The following is a 25,848-nucleotide window of genomic DNA, read 5'->3' as shown; positions in this document are numbered from 1 at the left end:
TGCTGTTTTAGACTTAAATTGAATTTACCCTGCTAAAGGCGACTTCAAAATGCAGTAGCATTAAGTATTTTCATTATATGTTCTTCTCAGAGTAAAGTCAAAATCAGATGCTGAATCTCCCCAAAGAGTATGGCTTCCTATGGAAGTGTTGGATTTTTTTTTTTTTAATTAAAGCTTTTAAAACTTTTTCTCTGCTAGCTTTTTTTCATGCAGCATTATTGTGCTTGTGCCAAAAACCAGACTTTGTTTTGTGTTTCCTAGTGAACGGAGTTCTCTGGTACACTGGAGGAGGCAGTGAATGGGAGAACTTAGGCCTTTCCTTGTTTAAATCTCACTTCTAGTAAGCTGTTAACATCCCTAGCAAAGCCCAAACAAAACACTCAGTAACCTAGTTTTCTGGACCTTTTGTGCAACGATTCATTAACTACTATTTCAAGTTACTGTGTTCTGTGCATTATGAAAGTATATCCTAGAAACACAGACTGTCTGTAAGGGACCCTGCAGTGACTGCATTCCCAATGTCAGAACAGTTCATGCAGTATAAACCCCCACCTACTGAAGAAATTGTGCCTGTTGGAAAACAATGCTGGTTTTTTCCTTTATTTGTTCAACTCATGTTTCACGTGTAGAAGGGACATTGATGAAAGCAGCCTAAAAGCTGTTTTCCATCTGTTTAATGTGATGCTGGCCAGACCTGCTCAAAACATGATCATGTAGTAATGCTAAAATTCTGCTGTACTTCTGTCCTAGGCTGAAGTGTTCAAGGAGAAGCAGATGCAGCAATGGTGAGAGCTGTTTGGGGCTCTTTTATGCAAGAGACCTTCATAATTATTTATTTTCCACAGTAAGCTGGGAACACATGACTGAGCAGGAGGAAAAACCTAACAGGTCCTGTAAAATCAGTAGACTTCCAAATTATTTTCATGCTTCGTGTTCTACTCAGGGGTGAAACAGGAGCCTGCCATGATTAAGTCTACCTGTGTTTGCCAAGGTTCAGCAACAGACTGCTCTGAACTAACATAGGACTCATGAAAGCAGGTGGAGTGGAGAGAATACAGGGTTTGGATAAAACCTAGGATTTCACTACTGTCTGCTAATGTTTAGTGCCAAAATGGGTAAGGAAGCTCAGAAATGGTTTAGGAAATCCCTGGTATCTGTGCTGTCAGAGTTCCAAGGTAAGCAGTACTTTGACCCTCACTTAATGCTTCCTCGCCAACATAACCACAATGTTGCATGGCACACACGGCCAAACCCCATTAATTTTAATTCTCCTGCACTAAGAAAACTAAGGGGAGATCATCCTAGCTTATTGCCTCAAAGGAAACAGACTTTTTCATGTGGTTGAAGAGAGAGGCTTCATAAAGCAACAAAACACCTGTATAAAGGTAGTGTAATAGTAAAGCTGCATTTTCAAACTTAATGTTAGGAAAAATACAGGTATAACCATGTGTGTTGCAGTCCAGAAGGAAATTATTGCCCTAAAGAAGGCCCTTTAACATGCTTTTGTGTCAACTCCTCCGTTTCCCAGATCCAACTAAAAAGAAGCAGTGTGTCTGTCCTTAATGCTGGAACGGCCAACCTAAACCACTGGAGTTTCTTCTGTTGCCCATAGGGTTGGTCCACGGGCATTTTAAGTGCCACTGTGGAAACTGGATGAAAGAAGCCACGGGGTAAGAATGTTTTTGGTAGGCAGTTTGGCTAAAGCAAGCAGAACTGACGGGCAGGTGCCCAGTTCCCAGGTCTGGCCCGGGGAGAAGGGTGTGGAGCAAAACTGCACTGTGGTAGCAGCTAGACTAAATGCTGGTGGAAAAATCCTGCTTCTCTGAACACCGCGGCAGAGGGAGAGTTCCTGTCCCCTAAAAGCAGCTTCGGAGCCGCTGCCGGGCTCCAGCTGCACGCGGGTGGCGGACGCATCCCGGCCCCATCCCGTCAGGGAGCCGCCGTGCCGCGGGGCGAGGGGCCGGGCCGGGCGGGGCGAGGCGGGGCCGGCAGCGCGGCGCTGTGGCCGCGGCCCGCGGGGCCATGGCGGCGGGGCTGGAGGAGGCCTTCGGGGCGGCGGGGGAGTTCGGCGGCGGGCAGCGGCGCCTCACCGCCTTCCTCGTGCTGCTGCAGGTGAGCCGCCGAGGGCCGGGCCGGGCCGCGCCTCTCGCTCTTCCCCGCGGTCGTTCCCTGCCCCGGCCGCCCGGGGCTGCCGGCCCCCGGCCGCGGGATGCTGCGGCCCTCGGAAGCCCCCGGTGCTAGCGCCGGGCCCGGCCTCCTCCTGCCTCCCCCCGCCGGGCGCCTCTGCCCCGTCCCGACCGCGGTCCGAGAGGTGCCCGCGGCTGTGCTGCGTGGAAGGAAGTGGAGTCCAGCCGCGGGAAGCTTGCTTTTTTTTCAGTCAGTGGTGAAAGTGGTGTTTCACGGTGCTGTCTGTAAATAACGCCCACACCCCCTACGCAAACATTTATCGCTCGCTCCCAGCTCTGTAAAAGGCTTCCTCCTGTCAGCGCAGTTCTGCAATTTGGATTAAAGCACTGCTGGGGGGAAGGAAGTGGTACTGTTGGGTTGCGGGTTTGCGTCTGGAACTTGTTTCTCCGAGTATGTTCAAGGTAAGCGTCTGATAAAACGGCTTTGGAGCCATCAGTCCCAGCGCACCACCCCAAGATGCTCCCTCTAAGTTCAGAACTTTCCCACTGATGGTAACATGCCGAAAACGATCACCGAGACTTAAGGATGTCAGTTTAAGTTAAAAGGAAAAAATCACGCAAGTTGGAAGATGTTCACAACATGAAAGCCATAGCATGCGAAAACGTGCTTACAAGGATTTCCGTATGAGAACCCTTCGTTATTCCTGAACTTTCTAGTTTTCCCAGTGATCAGGTAAGGGTTTCAGTCTCTGCAGTGGAAAGAACAAGCAGAAGTTCAAAAACAGATGCACAAAATCCCCCTTACATTTCTAGTGCTCATTGACTTGTCACTGCAGCTTGTATTGAGTAAAGTAAGTAAAAATATTTTTTTAAAAAGAAGAACCTTGGCCTTAGGGTTAAATCTTAGCTGTGAAACTACAGTGAAGTTCTTAATGCCTTCCTGTCCTGTCCCTGGCTAAAAAACAGCAAGAAAAAGATAGAACAACTTTGGAACAGATGAAGCAAGATGAAGCAGTCGCTGAAGGTGCATCAGTAACTGTGGAGTGGTACGTGTTGCTCCCAGCTGCCCCGATGATCATGTCGTGGGGATTTAAACACAGTAGGCTGATAGCACTTGGTTTGCATTGCTGAAAGAAGGGAAATTGTTCCTTGTTAACTTCATGAAAAGCTTACAATATGCCAACAGAAAGGGTGGGTTCTCCTTGGGATTGTTCAGGGTAAGTGATGTGTATCTTGTTTTAAGGTGTACGTGGCGTGTCAGTCAATGCTTATCGTGCTTGTGGGAGCCATGCCTGAGTATCATATAGACCAAGAAGGAGTTCCAGCGAGCAAAGCTGAGCTTGCCAAGCATATCCATTTCACGAGCAACTTCACATCTATCGTAACCGAGGCAAGTACTTGCGTCGCGCCTGTTTATTCTTTTCTTGGGATTTAGGCCACCAGTGCTTGAGAATGTTGAGCAGGGCTTAGTGTAGTGTTTTTCTTGTGCTATTAAAAATTACTGGAACCCACCCGTCAGGATCTTCTAATTTATTCTTATTTTTTTTAACTGAAAGTATATTATTAGATTATTAGCTGAGTTTTCCTAGTGTGAAACCACTACACTTAGTAGGTTCGTTAAACTTTATTTCTTTTGTTTTCAGTTTTCATCCTCACATGTTTTTGTAAGTCATTGCTAATGAGAATAATCATTTAACTCTTGTTTATAACTGTGGAATTTAGTGTGAGCTTCTCCTACCGTCTCTTTTCCACCAAGAAAATGTTCGATTTATCATGTCTGTCCAATCTGTGCTATGTATTTAAGCTTTCCCCCGGAGTTGTTGAATTAGCTTCTCAGAGAAGATGCATCTTAAAGATTAAAACGAGCATGAAAGGGCAGTTTATGCACCACATGTCTGGGTATTCTCATGTGCGGTGAGAGTGGGAGCTGGAACAGATTGAAGTTTGCTGAGTGGGACAGAAGCTTGACCCTTCATCCTTATGCCTTGTAAATTCCACGCAGAAGGCTGCGTTTGCTTTTTGCTAGTCTCTGGGCTATAATCAGTCAGGGAGGTGCGAGTGACCTAAGCATCGCAGCCAGTGCCAGAAAAAAGATTGTGTGGGTGGCTTGGCTTCTAGCGTAAACTGTCAGAATTCTGCTGGCTGGGCTCTTGGAGCGGCTGTCAGTAACTTGCTAAGGCAGGATAGCTCTTGGCGTGGCTGGTGCCCAATTTTTGCTTCCTTCCCATTATCACAAATGTGACTCTGTAGTGTTTATCTTGGAAAAACGTAATGACTAAGAAATAAGAAGGAATGATACAATATTGGGTCATATCCGCTGTCAGAAACAGATTTTCTTGATTAGCGTGACTTCCAAAGTCACCCTTCAATTTGAGACTGTCAGCAGGATGCACGATATGGAGTAATGCTTAATTTACAATCAGAAAAAAAGCAAATTTAATCTAATGCTGTATTTTAAACGTAGGAGTCAGTGTGCCTGTTTCCAAAAAATGTAGTGATTTTGAAGACTGACTAAAAACAAACAAACAAAACTGTTCCCATTCATTTCAGTTACTAAGTTTTTTTTCATTACATTGTTAATAAATGTGTATATATATTTTCATGTCTTAGATGCTGCCAAACATTTTGCTGGATGTTAATGGTCTAGTAAGTAAATCAAATTGCCACATGGATTTTAAAGAGCTAGAGGATGTCTGCTGTGGTGATAGCAAAGTTGGCAATGTTTTTGTTGGCAAGCTGCAGTTAATTTTGACAAATATTTAACCAGTTCCTTTTATGCCAATAAAGTAGATGGATACATTCTTTTAAAAGATACATTCTTCACAGATTATATCAGACTTGGTAAACTATGAGCATCTCCCAGTCACATACTAAGCAGCAAAAATAACAGTTTGCGAATCAATCTTTTATCTCGTCATCTTCTGAGAGGAAGCTGCTTTTACAAAGTTTATTTCCTGTATTTTGCTGACGTTATGGAGTTTAAATCATAAATATTTTCAGTTCTGTTCTGGCTTGACAGCAGCACTGTTGTGCTCTGAAGCTCAACAAAACTTCAGAGGAGCTCTTAAGATCTGGTTCAAGAAATAATCATTATAATCAGTTTTGGCATAACTAAGATTTGGTAAGTAACAGCTCAGAGTTTGTTTTTAGAAAGTACAGTTGTTTGAATTGCTTCTTGGATTGCCATCAGCTCAGTCCCCCAGCTTTATTTAACGAGTGATACTTAGGAAGGTGAGTTAAGGAAAAGGTTTTGCATTGGTGCAGAAATCATCCTGTAATTTTGAGAAGTTGAATTTTACAACCAGATCTAGGACATGGAAGGCTGTTTTCTGTCTCATATCAGTCTGAAACACTGCAGATGAGAACTGGGAGTTTGAAATTTGTATGCTGTGGCGTGCTAGCACAGAGGAGGAGGACTCACGGCAGCAGTGCTCTGTGTCTTGGAGAGGACGCACTGTGATATTTTTATCCCAGATGAAATTTCCTGAGGATTTGTGCCCAGGAATATTTTATTGCTTAAGCCTCCTCAGAAAGTTAAGAAAGCGTAAGTTTTGTGAGTTACATCTTTATCTGCCATAATAGGGTGGAATCTAATACTATGCCAAGAAGGTGTAGTAGTAGGAAAGTAGCTGCAGATGCTGCTGCGCAGGAGTTTTACCATCCCAGAGTATCCAAAAATACTCCAAAACTCTGAAGTGTTGAAACTGGGTACATTCGAATAAAGTGAATGCTGTGAAATCTCGTCCTACTCCTGCAGTCTGCCGTCTTGCAGGCTGCTGGACGGGCAGGGCACAGGGTACCAGAGCAGTGGGACAGAGCCACATCTTATCTCTGCGCTGCCGCTATGGGAGTCAGGACTGACGAATGAAAGCACAGGTTTCTTCAGATTGCTGTATTTACAAGTGTCTGAAAATTCCTAATACTCTGTGGGGTTCTGTATTAATTCAAGGTTGAGGCTGTGGCATGCTGTGTAGGGTTCTGGTCGTATGCCTCTTCCCTGATCCCTGTCCCTCCTTTTAATCCTTTCATTTCTTAAAACAAACAAACATAAACTAGGTGGTATTAGGATCCTTCTTCCTTTCATGAAAGGAAATACTGCAGATATCATTTGAAAAGTCAGCAAAACACTGTTTTGGCTTGAATACTCAATCCCTTTCCTGGTTTCCTTGCACATTACAAATAATTATTAAATATTTCTTTCTGTAAGGCTTTGCATTGAATTAGTTAAATTCTTTTCCTGGAACATGACTTGGGATATTCTGATCACACTTCTTTCCCAGCTTCATGACGTGAGCAATATTTGTAATCCCAGCAGCGCATTTCTGCTGCCGATTCTCCTCGTGTGTAGCAGGGGGGCTGCACGAGCCAGCTGCGTGCCTTGCCCCACCAGGACATATTTTGCTTCCTGCTGTTTCCAGCCCACTGTCAGTTCATGCTGTTCTTTTCAGTAGAACAGATTATAATTTTTGCTTATGCTACCTCAGTTTAGCTTTTGCATGAGGTAGAAAGTACATTTTATAAAGAAACCCATCATTTGTTTCTAACTCTTTTTAGTTTGGTCATAAATGTGTGCGCAACAAAATACGAAGAGGTATCCATGAGTAGTTAATACGTATTTCTTAAAGTTCTTATAAAACAAGTTGTCTTTAGGACATCTTTCCATAATCCTTTCCTGCTTCTCTTCAACATGTGTACGGTGCAGGGCAACAGCGTCAGGAATTACGGCTGCGCAGCAGTAGCTGTCTCAGTACCAAAATTGTGAGCATGTTTTATTCTTGTTAATGAATAATGTTTATTACTTGTTGATTGAAATAACTAAGCTTATGTAGAAATGGCTGAACAGTTTAAAAATTGAAAAATTCCTGATTTTAACTTGTTACTTTGTCAAACGTTGGGAGTGGAGGTGAAAGTAATTAAATTTACCAGGTCAAAAAGCGTAGATTATGATGATATTTCTTGGAAAAGTAGAGGGAGATGTCTGTTAGGGAGGGAAAACAAAATAGTAATGCTGGCTTGTGCAGCAAACTTGGAACAAAAATTGAATTGGATATAAAGAAAGTGATGGGAAACAGCACCAGGACTCTGGTCGTTGTCCTTGTTTTAGAGAAAGCCAAAAACTTGCTGTTAATATGACAATAAGAAAATTCTTTTATTACAATTATTATTATTGTTTTTGATAGTGGTATCTAATTGAACAAGAAGCCTACAAAGTGGGCCTTGCATCATCCCTATTTTTTGCTGGATTGCTTATTGGAAACATCACGTTTGGCCCTTTGTCAGATAAGCTGGGCAGGAAACCAGTGTATATTTCAGGTAAGACCGTTGCAGTGTTCTCATGTGTTCTCATGGATAACAACGTTGCTGGGTTTGCCCTGCCTGTGGGCCACCCTGCAGTGTCACTGACACGGAGTCAGTGGTCTGGTTCAGTATTTCGTCTAGAGTAAAGCAACACTAAAATCAGTTGATGAGAGTGTGCTCAGCAGCGTAGTGGGCTCTGGAATATCAGTGACAGATGAAAAATACCTAATTTTTGCTATGACTTTGCTATTTGAGTGCAGTGCTACATGCATTGCCTTGCCATTTTGCACTGCAATAAAAAATAATCCCCTTTTTGGGGAGAAGATGGGGGAGAATCTGAATTTCCTTGGAGTTGGTAACTTAGGTCCTGCTATTTTGTTTTCCAGCTGCACTTGCAACAGCTAGAAAGGGGTCATTCTTAAAATTACAACATTGTCTCAAGGAAACATTATTTTTATTATTGTAGACCTAAAGTGTAAGACTTGGAGATGATCGTCGTTTTCACATAGTATGATTTCAGAAAGCCAAATGTGAGAGATGAGTACTGTAGACTCATTGCAGTCACTGTGCTCCCTGCCTTTCTTCTGAGATGCAGCTGCATAGCATAAGTACTAATGTTATTTTATTCTCTCTGCAGGTCTATTTTTTGATGTCCTTTTTGGGTACGTTACAGCATTAGCTCCAAATTATGGCGTATTTGCAGTTTCACGTTTCTTTGTTGGAATTGTGAATGGTGGAATGGCTCTTGTGTCTTTTGTCCTAACACAGGAATATGTAGGAAAATCATTTTGGTCATTTACAGGTGGGATTTGGGAATGTTTAATCATTATTACTGTGCCAAGTGTTGTTCTGACTATCAGTACGTTACTTGCTACAAATTTAAAAACTTCAAGTGTCAAGTTATTTAGCATGTCAAATGAACATGATGCCGATTCATTGGAGATCGAATTTTTGTGCTTAAATAAGAAACATAGGATTGGCTTTTTTTTGATAAATAGCAAAAGTAGGGTTTTTAAATGGGTACACTGCTTCCAAGAACTTCCTGTATTTGTGCATTGCAATGCACTGAAAAAAAAAAAAGGCAGATCCTGCCAGTTCTGAATGGTGCTGTACAGTATCTTGGGAAAATGTTCTTCAAAGTGTTCTTTGGAATTTCTCTGCACCACAAAATGATTGTGTTTTTTACCTCTATGTGCTCACCATCCAGTATTTTTAAATGCCCTTTTTCTATGTCACTGCCAAGACTTAAAGTAAATGTAACACTTGCGTGTTGTGCTGTTGTAAAACTGAAGTAGCTCAGACTGAAAAACCTTTTCAGCTAGCGCAGCATGGGGAAAAACTCGGTCCAAGTGCTGACTCGCTGTGACTGTGAGCGTATTTCTCTCTGTTCTCCAGTTACCTCATTCTGCTATTTTCTTGTTTCTCCTCTGGACTCTTGGGGATGTAGGAGGCAGTTGTGGTTTGTTGATAGCTTTCTGTTTCAGTTGTGTTTTTTCAAGTACTGACTTTTCTTCTCCCGGGTTCACTTTTTTGACTCATGTCATCTCTCTCCCGCCCCTCCTTCCCCCTTGCCCTTGTCTCTGTCTCGGCTCTTCCCAGCCTTTCTCCCTGCAGGACCAGCCTCCTGAAGGACCGACGAGACAGCCCGCTTCCTGCCGCTTGTCACTTTAGGTGCTTTATTCTAGTTCTGCTCAGCTGTTGGCAAAGAGGTGCTGCACAACTGATCAGGGGCTGAAGGAGAGGAAGCTGCTGAACACTGCTCAGCAGTGTTAAAGAAGCTCTCCTAGGTGCTGCCCGTGAACTAGGCTGTGTGCGCGATAGCTGAGTGCTTCTGGGTTAGTACGAGACCTCCTGTGTTAGCCTGCAGAAGGTTTGTTGGTAGGCTTTTGGAACGGAAGTGGACGCCCTGTTTTTAAAGCTTTTATTTACGCTTGTTCATCAGAAGCTTGCTGTAGCGTACCTCTGGTTTGCAGCTGTTTGTATACTGACCTCCGTCCTTGTATTTCCATAGCTTGCTTACAATTTCTGTTCCAGCCTGCCACCTCTATTCAAGATTATCTTAAAGACCTAAATAAATCACTTGCAATGCTTCCCCTTCCTGTCTTCGGGTTTTCTCTTTGGTCTGTAGGTTTCTGTTCCTTTCTTGATCAGTTCTGTGCACCGCCTTTTATTTCTGAAAGGAAACCAGCCCTGCTCGCCTTCCCCCACGCACCCAGTTATACAAAGGCATTCGCCATTAGGATTGCACAATACGCTTAAGCCAGCTGGTTCACAGAGTGCTACAGAGATACTGTAAAGATTTTAGTGCTATTTTATTTCGATCTATCAAGGGGTAGTGATTTAAGGTTTCTACTTAAGTTTGGTTTGGTTTTTGGGGTATCCGTAGTCACTTTTTTTGGTCTTGTATTTCCAGGTTCGTTAACTAATATGACGTTTGCGGTTGGCATTGCTGTTTATGCTTTACTGGGTTATTGTGTAAGAGAGTGGCGTCACCTGGCATTGGTAGCAAATACTCCAGGAGTCGTCTTCCTTCTTCTTTCATTGTAAGTAGTTCACGTGCATTGTAATGATAAAAATTATGCATTGATTTAATGGTTATTTTTCTTATCATAGTTCAGAAGAGTGCCATAAACAAGGATGATATTTTTCTGTATGTTTTTATGAACCAAGCAGAAGAAAATCATGTAGTGAAGGAAGAAGCATTTTTAAACAAAGCAGAAGGTCAGGGCTACCCGGAAGAAAAGCTTGCATTTCTGTTTGCTGTTACAGTCGCGGCAGCCAGCGTTGCAAAGAGCAGCTGTATGCCAGCTGTCTAATAAAGCTTGATTACAAATCTGCTTGGGGAAGGAAAGGCCTGCCAGAGGCCGTGAGCTGGAGCATCAGCCAGGAACACAGCCTCCTGCCAAAGATGGGTTTCAGTGCTTGAGAGGTTTTGGAAGTGCTCCTAGAGGAGGAGGGGTTTTAGAATTACTTTTTAAGACAGGCATGTGTGCAAAGGGAAATAAGTGAGAGCACTTAGAATTGCGTTTCTAGTGTGAGATGTTGTGTACTTCTGATAGTTAGAGCTTCAGAAAAAAAGAAAAGCATTATTAGTGCAGTAGGTTCTCTATTTAAACTCGTCTCAACATGGCTGAGTGCTTTGACAAGCATTTCCAACAATCTTTCTATAAAGTTAACCGTATATTCTTACCAGACTATGTGGAATTTAATAGGCAGAACAGTGTAAATAAAATGTGTTTTTCTGAATTTTGCATTGGTACCTTTCGATTATTGATTTGCAAAACAGGGAGCTTGATTAGTGCTTTGCTCGTAGGAACAAACTTGTCATCATTGATTTTCTTTCCTGTTAGTATGCTGCCAGAATCACCACGGTGGCTGTATTCCCAAGGGAAAACTGCAGAAGCTGAAGATGTGATGCAATACATTGCCCTTGGTAATGGAAAAGAAAGATTAAATCTAAAATTAAAACCAAGTGCAGGAACTTCACGAAAGGATGAATCGCCACCTGGTATACTAAACTTAGTAAAACACCCCGTCCTTCGGTGGCGAACCATCATACTTATGTACATCTGGTATGTAATAACAAGACACTGAGATGCTGTGAATGAGTCAGACATGAGGAAACTGTTAAGATTTTCATCATTTTCTCTTAAAAATGCTGCCCTCAAACTAATCATAAATCTGTTGGTTAATGAGGGCAGACAGTAAATATCTGAAATGGTGTGTTGTAAAGCTGATGTTTCATTATTATTTCTGTTGCAGTTTCAATATGTTATTTTGAATCTGCCTCAAAGCCTGCTAAGAAATAATCTGGTGAAAACGTAATATTTACTTTCAGTGAAATGAGAAGCCAAAGCAGAAATTGAGAGGATATATATTTGAGCCAGTTTTAGGAAGCACTATATGGAATAGAGATCTGGAGTAAGAGTTGGAATAAGGGTAAGAAATGAGATGTAAGAACACATGGTTCAGAGCAGGAAAACTGGGGGCAATATAAAATGCAGATAGCATATTAGGTGCTGTTTTTGTTTTTGCAACGTGGGGAAAAAAAATGTCAGAGCCAAGAAGGATCAGCTAACTAACCTAGAAAAAAGCAAAGATCATAGAAAATTCCGGAGTTTATGCTGTGCATGTGTAAGAGCATTTTTTTTTCCTTTCACGTAGTTTACTTAAATAGGAACTATTCTCTTTGTCTCAATTCTCCTTTTGGGCAAATTAAGAGTCTCTTCTTAATGCATTAACTGAAAATAGCTAATCTATAACTTGGCATAATTTGCCTTTTAAATCTTAACCTTTAAAGATTAGATATGTTTGTAATCTAACTTTTATGGTTATTTTCAGGTATGTCTGCAGCTTGGTATACTATGGGCTAACTTTAAATGCTGGTGAATTAGGAGGAAATCTTTATTTAAATGTGGCTCTTTACGGTCTTGTGGAAGTTCCAGCTTTTCCACTCTGCATGTTCTTTATTGAGAAACCTTGGTAAGAAAAACTTATTTCCTAGTTTTCTGCATATATTTGTAGACAGCTTAGAAAAACGTTAACATTTTTCTTGGGAAGATACTTCACTGTTCTTCTAAACCGGGTTATTCTTTATGGATTAAGTCAGCTGCAGGGGGTTCTGGAGCTGATACTGAAATGGGAATTTAATTTTCTACCTTTTCCATTCTTTAGTTTTGTTCTTAGTTTGAATTATTCAAGGCATGGGATTTTCCATCATTACTGTTATTAAAAATAACAAGTTTGGTCTTTATGGAAAAAATATGTATAGTTCAGTTATTTTATCTATAGCTTGTCTATAGCTTTATCTATACCTCTTACTTATTTTGTTCAGAGTGACTTTGATGTACTACAAAGTCTACAAGCTGCAACTGAAAACAGTTTTCAGCATTATTCATTTTTACTGAAATTTTTCAAAGACACCTTTGAAGGGTGAGCTGTTCAGTTACCATGAAGGCATGGATGGTCGATGCCCACATCTTTTCATACTTTGCAGTGCTTGTAGGCCATCCTTTGGTTGGGCACTTTTTTTTTTTCCCAAAGGCTGGATAGTCAGTGTCAGGGCAAAGTGCTACCCGGGGTTTCACCTAACCTTCAGTTTGAGTGTTTTTGTAATGGTGTCTTGGTCTTGTTGAGACCAGTGGAAAAAGGACCTCAAGGTGAGGATATCACATTTACAATTTGTTTGACAGTAAAAGAAGCTGTAGGCTCTGCCTAGCAAAAAATAAATTAAAAAAACACCAACCTTCACCCAAAACCCAGAAAATCCAGAAAACTTAAGCATATGCATTTAAACCACAAACAGCACAAATCTTACATGTTAATTTCTTTGTATTTTGAAATTTTTAATTTGCGTGGCAAGCTTTTTTTTTTTTTTGATTCTTGAGGTAGGGAATATGTAGTTTTATGCACTTAATGGAAAAAAAGGTTGCAAGCCAGCTGCTCTGTTTTTGTTCAGCTGTAGTGAACGGTTCCTTCAAGTACAGCTGTCTTGTTGCAAAAATATTTAGAAGATTTCAAAAATAAATACTTAGTTGCTTATAGATTAACTGCAGTTCTTCTAATTAGGGATAGTAGTTAGAAGTAGCTGTGAGAATTAATGAAATAACAAGCATGCATAGTTCTTGTACATGCCTGCAAACTGATGCTAAGGATGTATTTATAGGCCCGTGCAGGTAATTACGAAACATTGAAGTATGGGAGATGTAGTGATGGGTTGGTGTCTTTCTATCCTGTCTACTTCTTTTTTATTTTAAAACACTAGGTAGTAGAAACAACCTTTACTTATTTCTGCATGTATACTGTTAAATGAAAAAGCATACAAAGTAGTTTTACTTTGTTGTAACTGCATATATTCATGTCAACTTGTAAAAATACAGATTAAGAAACTTAAGAAGTACTTTTAAAATGATTGTTATATTTGTGCGGATGCATTGTGATACCTTTTAGTGGCAAAAACAAAGTCTGTGAATTCTTGTTGCTGGAGTAGATGGGTTCTTCTTAAGAAAAAAAATCCAGAAGTAGGAAACATTTGTGGGATGCCTTTGGTACACAGAGCTGGGAAAACAGTGTAGGATTTTAAGTACTTAATGTGGTACAATAGGTATATAACTGACTTGTGTTGCTGTATGCTTCAGCTGGTGTTTTGCAGAGGGATTCAAAATATATTGAAGGACTTTGTTTCCATCTTTATCTGGGTGCTCTTTTCCTTCTAGGTCTGGAAGGCGTAAAACTATGATGTGCTTTCTGATATTTGCAGGATTTGCCTGTATGTTTACCATGTTTTTACCAAAAAACTCTGGTAAGTATGCAGTGCTGCCAAAGTAGGTATTTGTTACATTGTTTAGTCAGCTTTTATTTGAATAATGAGTATTTCCTGACTCTCCTGTCCAAGGCTGGTCAGGTAGCCAAGGTCCTGTCTGTATTGCTTTTAACCTCTTGTAGACATAATTAGCCCTTACTAGGACCTGTTAATTGACTAAGTTTGTGTGACTCCAAGCTCTTTGCTCTCAGAAGGTCAGGACAACCTATCATGTTCAGTTTCAAATACTGACACTGCATTCATTCGTCCTTGTTAATCAATTTACCTTAAAATGTTGCTTTTAATAACAAGACTGCAGGGCTATAATTTAGTTAGATCTTGATGGTATGAGACACCAAGCTTAATTTTACATTTGTTTTAGTGGCATGCAGCTTAACTCATCACTTAAAAAGAAAACAAAACCAAAACCCATTAAAGCTTAAAAAAAAACCAAACATTTTGTATTTGGAACTTAGAAATGTAGGTTGGAATTGCGGTATGGAAGCCATGGGATGGCAAGAAGTTTGCTGTCTTTCTCAGGTTTGTACTCTGTACTGCTGCAATGTGCAGTTGTGAGGACAACTCGTGGTAACTGAGTATCATCAAATATTTCTGATCTCAAAAGATGTATTTTTTTTCTGTCATCAGTGACCTTCACGGATGTTTTTTTTCTTTTCACATTTCTTTCAATTTTGAGTGTGTTTGTTCTGTATTAGTATGTACCTTAACCACTGAAAATGTAGGTCTAAATGACTCTAACAGAAGTGGCCCCTCAGATTCTGTTTTTCATAATATTGCCTCAGTAGAAATGTTTAACGTTATCAGTCTGTTAACACCACAGAGCACCAGTGCTGTGATTACAAGGTAGGTTTCTTAGGTTGTGTTTATCTTTAACAGATACAAATGCTGTCTGGCATCCATTTCAAATTAATTGCAGAAAAATGTAAGGAAAAAAAAAAAACAAAACACCTCATAATCCTATTTGCCATGCTTGCGTTAATTCAAATCCTCAGACATTTTGTTGTTCCTTTTATTGAGACCATCTCTTCCCTGTTTGTACTTCTCATTATATATTAAAAAAAAAAAAAAAAGGCACGAAAGAAAAGCAGTAGTGACTAATCAGGATAGGGTAGCAATTGATAAAGAACTGCTAAATTCCAGGAAATGTTTTCTTTTTTTTTTTTTTTTTTTTTTTTGACTTTAATCCCATTAAAAGTTCTTCTTTTCCTTTGAAGTAAGAGTAATACTGATTCTTGGCCCAGAAAGATCTATATCTCTCAAGCAGAAAGAAATTCAGCTCTGAGCACGATGAAGATGAGTCACTTCATGGATGCAGTGAGGGTTCAGTGATACGAATACCGGACTGGGAGCTGCTGAGGGAGAGTGGCAGCGGAGGGGGAATTGAGCAGTAATATTATTTTCTTTCAAAAGCTGCTGTAAAGCAGGAAGACTTTTCCATTTTGTGTCAGCTTTATACTGTAGTAGACAAAGCACACTCCTAGCCCAGGGCTAACTCACTTAGGATTTACCTGGCTGTACTGAACACAACCATAAGCTTTGGTGACCTTTGTTGATAGGCTTTCCACTGAAGAAAGAAAACTTCCAGTTCTTTAATGCAGTTTTGTCTCAGCCTTTGCTGATGTTGGGTACTTTCTTTTGTGCTGAGAACTACCCTATTCCTTGTGGATACTTTTTCTGAGGTAAACTTAAAGACTCCTTTAGTCCTAAAGTTCTGTTTAACTGAGCTTTTTCTGATAAAGATGACATCCAGAGGGAGAATCTACATTATAGTACTGCAAATGAGACTTAGTGCCATGGATGACATCAAACCCTAATCACTAACTCCTGTTCTAGAAACTCTTAAACATCAGCACCATTTTACCTCATTTTGCTGCCCTAAATTCTATAGATCAATTAATGGAAGATTAGTCTTTAGAAATAAACTCAAAAGCTTGAATTTAGTCAGAACTTGCAACTTTGTCTTTGACCAAAGTTTGAAAAAGTTGCACCAAGTGCAGTATTTCAGACAAAATTCCGTACATATTGTTACTACTGGACATTCAAGTGAGAGGATATTATACAAAATATAATAGAAATGTTAAAGAAGCTGCACTGATATGCTTGGCTGGATCTAGCAAATGACCTACAAATAACTGGTTGTCGGAATCCCCAAAGGAGAAAAGTGCATTCCTGCTTAATGGTGTTACAGATGTAGAGAAAATAATGGAGTGTTGTGTAAGAGTTGCTAAATATATTTTTGCAATGAGGAAGATGCAACAAATATCTGAGCTTACTTACAAAGGATGCTGACGTGCAGTGAATTTACAGCATGCTTCTAATCCTGCAGTAATTCCCCATGCAGACAGCCTTCAGCCTCCCCTGAGGGAGGGAATGTGGAGAAGAAAGTGCACTTTAAATTCACTCCTGAGCTTCTGGGTGCTAATTTCTCTGTCTAGACAGACTCTTTTTTTCTGTTTTGATAGTAAGACCAGAACTTCGTAAGTGCACTAATGCTATATTTCTAATATGTATATGGATATACAGCGTTTAACTTAAGTCTCCTTGGGAGAGAAGCAGTACGTTTTAAAACACATTTGAGAATTACAGATCTCTTCATTGCTTCATGTTTGGCTGATGAAAGAAAAGGTATGTCCCAGCTTTCTGATGGCAGCTAGCAAGGCTTTGAAGAGCAGCTTCACAGCTTTGCATCTGGCAACTGTATGTAATATTTGAGTTCTTACTGAGCAAAAGGAGAGCTTGGGTGAAAAATATTGTATCTATTTTGCATGAATTATGGACATAGTTGCAAAAATGCATCACATAAAGAAATTAAATCAAGCTTCTGGATTTCAGTTTACATACAAATGAATTTCTGCTGCAGTTGAAATAAAATTTGATTTGATCATATGACTAGAAGTGAAAATATTTAAGGGAAAGATGGCAAGGAAAAACAATAGAGAAGCGATATGACTTGTGCATTACTTAGCATCATTTGATCCAAAATGAAACATACGCTGAACTCAGTGCTGGGGAGGAGAATCTGAAATACACCTAATCAGAGCGTTCATCATTTTTCAAGTTTAACAGTAAATAAATAAATTCTCTACTTATTGAAACAGATAGTACAAACATAATCATACCCAAAGTCAGAGTAACTGAAATCAGGTTTCTTCAGAACTTTAGAAGATCCACTCTGGTTTGGTCAACTAAAGGTTGTCTACGAGTAAATGAGGCTGCGTTAGCATTCGTTCTTTAGAATTACAGGGCTGCTGCTTCTGAAGTTCCAACAGGATGTCTCTGGGGAGCAGATAAGCTTTTGAGGTGAATCAAGTTGTAATGGTTTTAATTTAATATATTAGTCAAGGAGCTTTTATTGTCTGCTTGTGCTTGTCAAAAGATGCAATTATGTGGTAAGGTTTTTCTGTCTGCGGAGCTGGAGGCCTTTCCTTCTACAGCTATGATAGTTTTAGAATCCACCCACCCCTTAATAAATAAATAAATAAATAAGTGGTGCTTGTCTTGTCCCTAAACATAGCTTTACGTGGTTGTTCTTCTGCTAGCTTTTAGGCTAGCTGGGAGAAAATGAGATATGGTTATATGTGTGTGTGGTTGAAAAAAAAACACATCCATGAAACGTTGTTTTTGCATGAAAGTCTCTTAAAAAGGACTGGATGTTTTCAACATTGTATAAAAAGAGTAAGAAAACAGACTATATATTATTTCTATAAGATATATATACTTTTTAAATAAAATATTTATGTATACATATTATATATATATATTATTATTATATAGTTATATGTATATGCTTAGAACTTATTTTCTTTTTCTTGAAAGGTTTGCTCCTCAGTCCCACTTTGTTAGCTTTGTGTGGAAAAATGATGGTGAGCGCTGCTTTCAACATTGTCTACATTTACACATCTGAACTCTACCCAACAGTACTGAGGTAACTGAACAGAGCTTGTAGGTAAACTCAAATCCTTTCCATGTGCAGTGATCCTGATCGCTGGTGTGATTATTTTTACCTGAAATATCAATACGAGATCTTTCTTTGAGACAGTTTGGCTCGGCTTGAAAGGGCTTCTCCTAGTATGTATGTGTTTTGCAGCGGTGTGCTTTCTGGGGCGGTTTCTGGCAATTTCCACTAGAGCTGAATCAGAATAATAATAATAAAAAAACACAACAAAACAACAAAAACAAAAAACAAAGCAGCTTTCATGCTCTGCAATGCTAGGTGCCATGTTACTCGTTTATGCTACTGATTTGGGAAGTAAAATTACAGGTTGCAGACCTGAACATAATGATGTGATGGAAGTGTATGCTAACTTAATTATAAATATAGAATGCGCAGTAAGGACTATGTACAGTGCTTCTGTGTACTTAAATTTCCAACGTAATTATGTTTGTTTGCCTCTTGAAAAACAAGTGCTTTTATATATCTCTTAATTAGGTATTCATAATGCAACTCAGTTAATGCTTTCTGCATGGCAAAGATTTGCTTTATAACATGTAATTCATGAACAAGTGGGCTAAAACCTTGCTTTATTTTTCATGTTCCTAACAAACTCTGTAAGGCTGAGCTCTCTCCTTTTGTCCCAAGATAAACCTGAGACAGGAAAATAAAGGCCTCCCAGTCCTGTTATCCTCAGCTGCCATCTCAGCTCCATGTGGTTTTCTGAATGATACTCCACGTACATGTTCAGAGTTTGAGCCATATTGCACTAGTTGCTGAAAAACAGCACATTTCAGAAGTTGAGCATTCCTTTCAGAGAGCAGGAAAATGAAATGCTGGGTGGAGTAGGAAGGTGTCCTGGCTGGTAGATGCATCCTCTAGCATCTAAGTAGTATTTCTAAAGATGGTGACACCCATCATCTCATTCCAGGAAACTAGGGCCTTTGTGGGGAGAGGGGCAGCGAGAGTGGGAGACTGCTTGGATTGGCTTTTTGTTTCTTTGAAGTTCACCATTTCCCATATGTTACAGAGGCATAAGCTAGACTGTGAATGCAGTTTTTGCAATAAAACTTGTGAGGATGGAGGTGGATTGGCTGTTGCTAGCTACTCAGCTTGTCATCCTTGGCAAAGGTTTAGGTTTAATACACAAGTCACAGGCATGCTGACTGAAACTGGATTTGGAGGTTTGCTTAAATTTTCTCAGTCCAAACTTCTGTGTCCTTCTAAAGTCTCTCTCTTATTTTTTAAAATTATTATCATTTTTATTTTTATTGTTTTTGTTCACTGTCCCCTCTGCTTTTCTGGAGTTGAGAATTGAGTATCAAATCAGATTTTAATTTCTCAGCTTTTCTTTGTTTCACGGTGTTCTTGTAATTTATGTTAATGCCTTCTTACGTTCCATTGGTGTTTGGGGCCAAGTATTGTACATGCCAAACTCGTACCTAGCTGGAATTGCAGTAGTGTCTCAGCATCTTTGAAACTAGATGTTAGTGATTGGGATGTTTGATTTTTTTTGTTAGTTTGTTTGGTTTGGCTTTGTTAATCTCTGGAATTGCTGCTTCATTTGAGAATCTGCACTAATATTATGGTATGAAAGTAACGGCGTGTCAAAGGTATGGAACGCTAGTAGAGAAAATGCAAAAGTTCAGAAAATCACCAGCTTCTTTGAGACAGATTGTGCTTAACTATTATGTTAGACAGTATGAATATTCCCCACATGTGGCACATTATACATTTTAAAAATGTGTTTGTTATCTCTCTGGTATTTTAATTAACTACAAATATTAGAGTTAATGCAAGAACAGTGATGGGAAAGTGGTTAATTTTAAGGTAAAACATCAGCACCATCTGGTGGTCTTTGTAAAGCTTTGTAGTGATCCTGGCATTCCTCCAGCAGGGAGCCTCGCCAGGCCATGCGATGAGACATGTCCCATTTCTAAGGTAGAAGAGAGGAGGTGGATTTTTTTTTTTTTTTTTTTTCCAATTGGATATTCTGTGGAGAAATTAAATGTCTTCAGTAGTACAGCTCCTTACTTAAACCTTCTCATTACTCTAAGCATGAAGACCATGCTAGGCGTATTTTTTTACTGATACTTCGTACATGGAGGAAGGAGAAATGCATCTCATGCTTGAAATGAAGTGCTGCAAACTGAAGTGTGTACACATTTGGGGCTTTTTTCCTCCCTTCTTCATGTGTCTTTAGAATACCTGTTGGGGAACAGAAAGTTAAAAATAGAAAGCATCACTTCTGTTGTGTTTTTGAACAAAAAGGAAGATTATGTTGCAGTGTTTGGAAACAAATCATAACTTTAGTCATACAGACAAAAATAATAAGAGAAAATGGTTGCAAAGATATGCTATCCTTGTACATAACGTGTACAGTCAGAGCGGGGGCACTGAACTGCCTAGGATATCATCAGCAAGCGTATGTGCTTGTTTTCACAGCGGGGAAGCTAACATGTTTTTTATTTTTCTGTCAGTGGTTCCCCTTCTGGTCTCTGGCTTTCTCCGCAAAGAGCGTTCTGGTGAACAGTCCTTGGTAAGCACAGTGCGGTGTGAGAGCAGGCAGTGTGAGCAGCAGACGGGCTTTTGCATCTGTGCGGGGCTGTTCGCTGTGCAGGCAGCGCTGGCCGAGCAGCGCAGCTAGAGGAGTGCTGCGTGGCAGATGGAATTAGCCAGGCAGCTGCAGCAGGACTAATTGGCTTGAGCAAAGCCCCGGGCTGATGTGATTACCCTGGCTGTAGAGCTATTTTGGCTGGCATTAGTTCAGTGCTGTGCTCCATGGTGTGGTGGGAGCGAAGGCGGGAGTCAGGTTTAGCAGGGCTGCCAGCGAGCAGGGCAAATGCGAGGCACCGAGGTGAGAGCAGCAGTGGGCGGGCAGCTGCCAGCAGTTCAGCACCTCCGGAATGCTTCCAACAGCTCTTGAGAAGGAATGCATCTTTCCTCTGGGTTGCCATAACATTGTTCTGCATAGTCCAAACTGTGAAGGGTTTGGAATTATGTCCCAAAGTCTTTTTAACAACTGTTTTCCTTTTGCATTGAAATTCAAACAAAGTATTTTGCTTTTATGATCACCTTTTGCCATGCTTCCTCTCAGTAGGAAAAAAGCTGGCATATCTGTGGATGTTGACAGACTTAGGGTTTGTGGGAACGATGCTCCTAAATGAATGGTTTGGATTATTGACCAGAGTCTCTCATCTGTTAGGGATTTTGACAGAGGGGAGGAGATAGGACTTGTCTTTTGGGGTTTGGATCGATGTCGCTTCAAAGTGAGGAAGTGTGGGTTGCTATTTTCCTTTTCCCAAGAGGATGTGATGAGAGAATAGGTTGCTTTTCTATTTATTTTTACACTCAAGTCACTAGCTTTTCATCAGCTCCTTCCATCATCTGTTTCCCTTAACCTGTGCAAAGGGCCATTAGGAAGGGTGGTGGATGTGGGTGGTTTTGGTGCTCTGGTGACCCATGTCACCTCTCTGCTTGTTGTCTTTTATCCTGTCGCTGTCTTCCTGTGTTCAGAGAAGGAAAAGGAAATGGGCTGAGGGGGAGAAGCTCAGCTCAATCATATGAGAGGAAGAAACTGGGAGAAGTGGGAAGGAGAACAGCTGCTATGAGCTGGTTCTTGCTGTCCAGCACATGAGTGCTGCCAGTGTCAGTCTCTGAAGTAAGATTTTTAGGGGTGATACAAACACAGAAGATTTTTGCATTTGATCAGCAAATGAAAGACTTCGGGGCTTTCTGTCCATTTCTTAGAGTCCTGCCATTCTAAGCCATGCTTTGATTATCGTTTAGTCTAGATAAGATTGTTTCAAACCCGCCTGAAAATAGAGGGTTGTGCAGAATTCAGCAGTTACAGTGACACATCTGGCCAAATGTTTTCAAGCTTCATGGTAGCATATACTTGTTTTCTGTTTTCTGGAGGTGAGCACTGACTTTTCATCTGTGTAACCTGAGGCAACAGAAGAGATAGGAGATGCCATTTGGGTTGTTCTGTCTGAAGGTCCTGCCAAATCGTGAAATCGTTCCCCATCCAGCACAGGGATGTCCAATTATATTGCCCTGTATGGTAGGTAGGCTGGAAAACCTAGCTGTTGTGAGGGAGTGCTTTTTGTTAGGGTTTTGAAAGGGTGGGATTGACCTCTTGGAGTAACTGCTGGAGTGCTTTAAAATTTCTTTTTTAAAATTTCTTTTTAATTTTATACAGTCTATTGATAACAAACTAAACAAAACACAAGTCATTTCTGACAGTGCTACCACACATTGCAGTTCCGTATTCTGAAGCTATGTATCTTCATCCTTTGTTTGAAACAGAAATGCTGGCTTGGGTGTCTGTTCCATGTCTTGCAGATTTGGAGGCATTCTGGCTCCATTTGTGCCATCTATGGTAAGACTGATTTTAATCTTTATAAAACAAATATGTTAGGTTCTCTCAAAAGCGTGTTGCTCTTTTTGGTACCACATACGTCTATAGTACTTGAAAAAATATTTTCAAGAAAAAAAATAAATCAGCTTCTAGAAATAATGAACAAGATGTTAAAAAGTACCTAGCGTATTACCCTTTTTGGAAAGAATCTAGTTACTCTGTGTTGTCTTAATATTTCATCTGTTAGTGAAGTGATTATCATGGAATGAATGCTTTCTGAACTGCTAAGGCCCACTCTGTAGCTGAGTGCTTTTAGCGTGTAAACAATTAAAGTTTCCATGAAGCTACTTCTGAGAAATGACATTTACTGGGTTTCTTTGTTCTATTAGTACACAGATAATTGCACACATGGAAGAGTTTTAGCTTTTCAGTGTTGACTGCAGTTCACATGGCTCATGTATTTTAAGAGCAGGAAATTGTGATGTTTTTCTGCTATGGGTTTTTAATTTCAGAAATCTCTCAGCCCTTCTGTACCATTGGTGGTGTTTGGAATCAGTGGGCTGTCAGCAGGAATCCTGACTCTCCTTCTGCCAGAAACACTGAATAAGCCAATTGCAGAGAGCATTGAAGATCTTCAGAGTCCCAAATACAGAGTGCTTATAAATGAAAAGGCAGAGTATTTTTTTTTCTGTTGTTTTCCATTTTTCTCCCTTTATCTTGTGTAAACCATGATTTAGCACGTATTGCTTAGGTTGTGCCTGAATGGACTTGCACATGAACGTTTAAAAGCCATCTTTCTCTCACATTAAGTGGAGATTAAATTTATTCTTTTTGCTTGGCTTTTAAAGATGAAAAGGCTAGACGCCTTCACATATGTGTATTAAATTTTATGTAAATCAATACTATTCTGTTTGCTTAAAGAAAATCAATCTTAAGACAATCTAAGATAATCAGGGACATCACATTCAATAACATGCCTATACTCAGAGTAAAACAACTACATCTATTTTAAATTACTGGATTGCACCTTTTTCTCTGTCATGATTTGTAATGGAATATAATCTAGAATTAATGTGTATTTGAGGAAATGTTTAATCCAGTATTAGTCCCCTTGGTTAGAGCCATTTAAAGCATTTTCCCGTTGTAGATAGGCATTAAATAATCTTTTGAAATGGGAAATAATTTTTGTTTGTTTCAACAGGCAAAAACCATAGAATAGAAAATGGGAGGTATATCCACTAAGCTGGGGAACAGCTTCATAGAGGAATTCTTTTTTTAAATAATAAAAAGTTAAAAGAATTTCCTGTAACAAAGAAATCATTAACTTAGAACAAAGGAGGCTTAATATAGATAAAAAAGAACACATGCTTTCCGTGTGGTTTTTCTTTGTGCCAGTATGTTAATTATCTGGTTGTTATTATATTTAATCAGTTCAGTCTTATTACCCACAGTTTATGCTTACTGTATCCTAATCCACGTCAATACTGCATACAGTCAAAGAATTCTGTTTTTCACATTTAATAGCCTACGAAATTGGACAAGAAAAATAAGACATAATCTGTTTCTCAATAATTATTTTTCCTGTCTGACAGGCAAACCAGCTGGAAGAAAGCACTTAAGTTTCAGAAGGTCTCTCTGTGCTGAAAAAATGAAGCCTCCATTGAGAAGGTGCTGTACCAGCGGAAGGGCAGAGTCTTGCTGTACATATGGAAGTGGAAAAGTTGGAGGACTTTGGTATAATACTGTTTACAGGATGCTGAACAGTTTTATGTGAAGGCAAGTTGACAAGATGGAAAAAGTTGATCAAAGCTTGTGAGGAAAGAAGTGACAAATCAGTGCTTTAATGTAATGACTTAACAAAACCATACTTTCGATGTTTGGACTTCTCTATGGTTTCTTAAAATGAAGAATTAATTTATGTTACAAAATATAACTGCTAGCTTCAGATAATAAAATGTTGCAACTGAAGTGATGCGTACGATGTAAAATTTAGGTGGCCTTACGTATTCACACAAGCTGTAATGGTCAAAAGTAACGGCGATCCTGTATATGCTAATTTTCTGTACTGGGTTTTTGCCTGTAAATTACAGTATACCTCCGTGTGAAGAGACCAAAGATGTTCATGTAGTTGGTCTTTGTATGCCTAACATAGGAAGCCTGAATAGGAGATCTGAAAGGAGAATAAATGGTTTTCATTGTGGAAAGAAATATTTTTTGGATACAGCTGAGCAGGAAAAGGCATGTAAAGTTAAAATAACACTATATTGGGAAAAATGATGTCAAGCCTCTAAGATGGGGAAAAGGTGCCCTTAAAGGACAGAGTGAGTAATGTTTTAGTCAAAAGGTTATTAGTTCTAGCTGTACGTGTCGAACTGGAAATTACTGAACATGTCATACATTGTATATGTAATAATACATAATCCAAAATTATATAAATTTCCCATGTGACATTCTTTCAGGGGGGAGGATAGTTTGCTTATCATTTAATATATTTATGTTGGAATAGATACATCATAAAGGTTACAGTTACCACACCAACACAATTTTTTTATTTTAAAAAAAAGTTTATTGTTTGTATTACAGAGTGCTGCTGTCACCAGGACATTTACCAAGGCATTTTGAAGAATTTTATGATTTTGATTTTGGTCTATTATTTAATGAATCTGTAAGGAAAAGGTTATTGAAGAGCTCATGTGTTTTGAGCAAGTTTTACAGTTAAATAATAGTTCTGCAAATAAGTGCACCCATGCAAGTATGTGTGCATTTTATGCACGTATGACTATAAATGTACATGTGGATTTCTCTGCCTGGATGCCTCGCTGTACTGCACATAGGTTATCTGTGTGTGCGTTACAAACAGCCAGATTAGGTCCCCACGAGGTGAAAATCAACTGGCAATCTGAACACCTAGATAATGTTGACATAAGGGTGGATTGCATGTGCATTTATTTATTTTCTGGGGCTGCAGCTTGATGGCAAACAGCCTGTAGAATATGCTGTGAACTTTTTTCATTTATTTACTCATCATTTTTGTAATGTTTCACTGTGAGGAACTGAGTTGATGATTTTTTTTTTCTTGAATAATATTAATGCTTTCTGTTGCATTAACATTTATGATCATAGTGACTAGTTATACCTCTTCTAAAGATAATTGGGTCAGCAGGGATATGGTAAAAACAACTTTTGTTACTGTTCACTTATTTTTTTATTATAAGCAATAAAAATTAAAATGGAATAGAACAATATAAAGTTATATTCCCAAAGCAGAGACAAGACTCTGGAGCAGAAGGATTGTGAAGGATTATGTGGTGAGAATCTGTTTCTTCCTCCTGCCATGTTAAATAAATTAGCCTATACCAGAGCTTTTTTCCTCTGCTGTTTATTCCATATCCTGCAGGGGGTGGGCGGGAATAATAGGAAACAAAGATCATTTGCATTTTGAACGTGCTTATTTCTGCTTCATTTCACCTGGAATTAATGATTTCTTTACTTAGGGTGACTTCTGTGAATATGGTGGATTGATGACCATGTCCCAAAAATAAGTGAATGATCTTTTCAGTAGCCCTGGCATGACTCATCCATAGTACCTGCAGTTCTTTTTGTGTGTGTAGGCTCTTTGGATGGTTTGGTACTTCATCTCCAGCATCCAAAAGAGAATATGGGAATAAGAGAATAAGGGAAACATCAGCTGCCATTTTTGCTCCTTAACTTTTAAGTTGAGTTTAACACGTGGTTTGCATTAACTTTATTTTATATATCCTTTCTACGTTTTGCTATTGCTGGGTAAAAAAGGTGCTACTGGGGGAGGATG

At 39.6% G+C, this 25,848-nt stretch overlaps 1 protein-coding gene across 3 annotated transcripts; it reads left to right on the top strand.

Annotated features, from left to right (window-relative positions):
• Positions 1-1,993: 1,993 nt before the first annotated feature.
• LOC118169209 (solute carrier family 22 member 15-like) lies at positions 1,994-25,398 on the top strand. 3 transcript variants are annotated; one of them, XM_035330283.1, is made up of 12 exons: positions 1,994-2,112; positions 3,370-3,516; positions 7,307-7,439; positions 8,062-8,226; positions 9,838-9,967; positions 10,775-10,996; positions 11,766-11,906; positions 13,640-13,725; positions 17,563-17,671; positions 21,986-22,058; positions 22,550-22,708; positions 23,630-25,398. In XM_035330283.1, the coding sequence occupies exons 1-12, from the start codon at positions 2,023-2,025 to the stop codon at positions 23,654-23,656; spliced, it is 1,482 nt and encodes a 493-aa protein (XP_035186174.1). In that variant the 5' UTR covers positions 1,994-2,022; the 3' UTR covers positions 23,657-25,398. The 3 variants fall into 3 exon arrangements, with proteins under 3 accessions (XP_035186174.1, XP_035186177.1, XP_035186176.1); XM_035330285.1 differs by lacking the exon at positions 1,994-2,112 and adding an exon at positions 2,389-2,588; XM_035330286.1 differs by lacking the exon at positions 8,062-8,226.
• Positions 25,399-25,848: the final 450 nt, after the last annotated feature.

The sequence above is a fragment of the Oxyura jamaicensis genome, chromosome 6 (genome assembly GCF_011077185.1).
Source record: "Oxyura jamaicensis isolate SHBP4307 breed ruddy duck chromosome 6, BPBGC_Ojam_1.0, whole genome shotgun sequence".
Taxonomy (NCBI): Eukaryota; Metazoa; Chordata; class Aves; order Anseriformes; family Anatidae; genus Oxyura; species Oxyura jamaicensis.
Note: the sequence above shows the minus strand (reverse complement) of the source record. Positions and strands in the feature narration are given on the sequence as shown.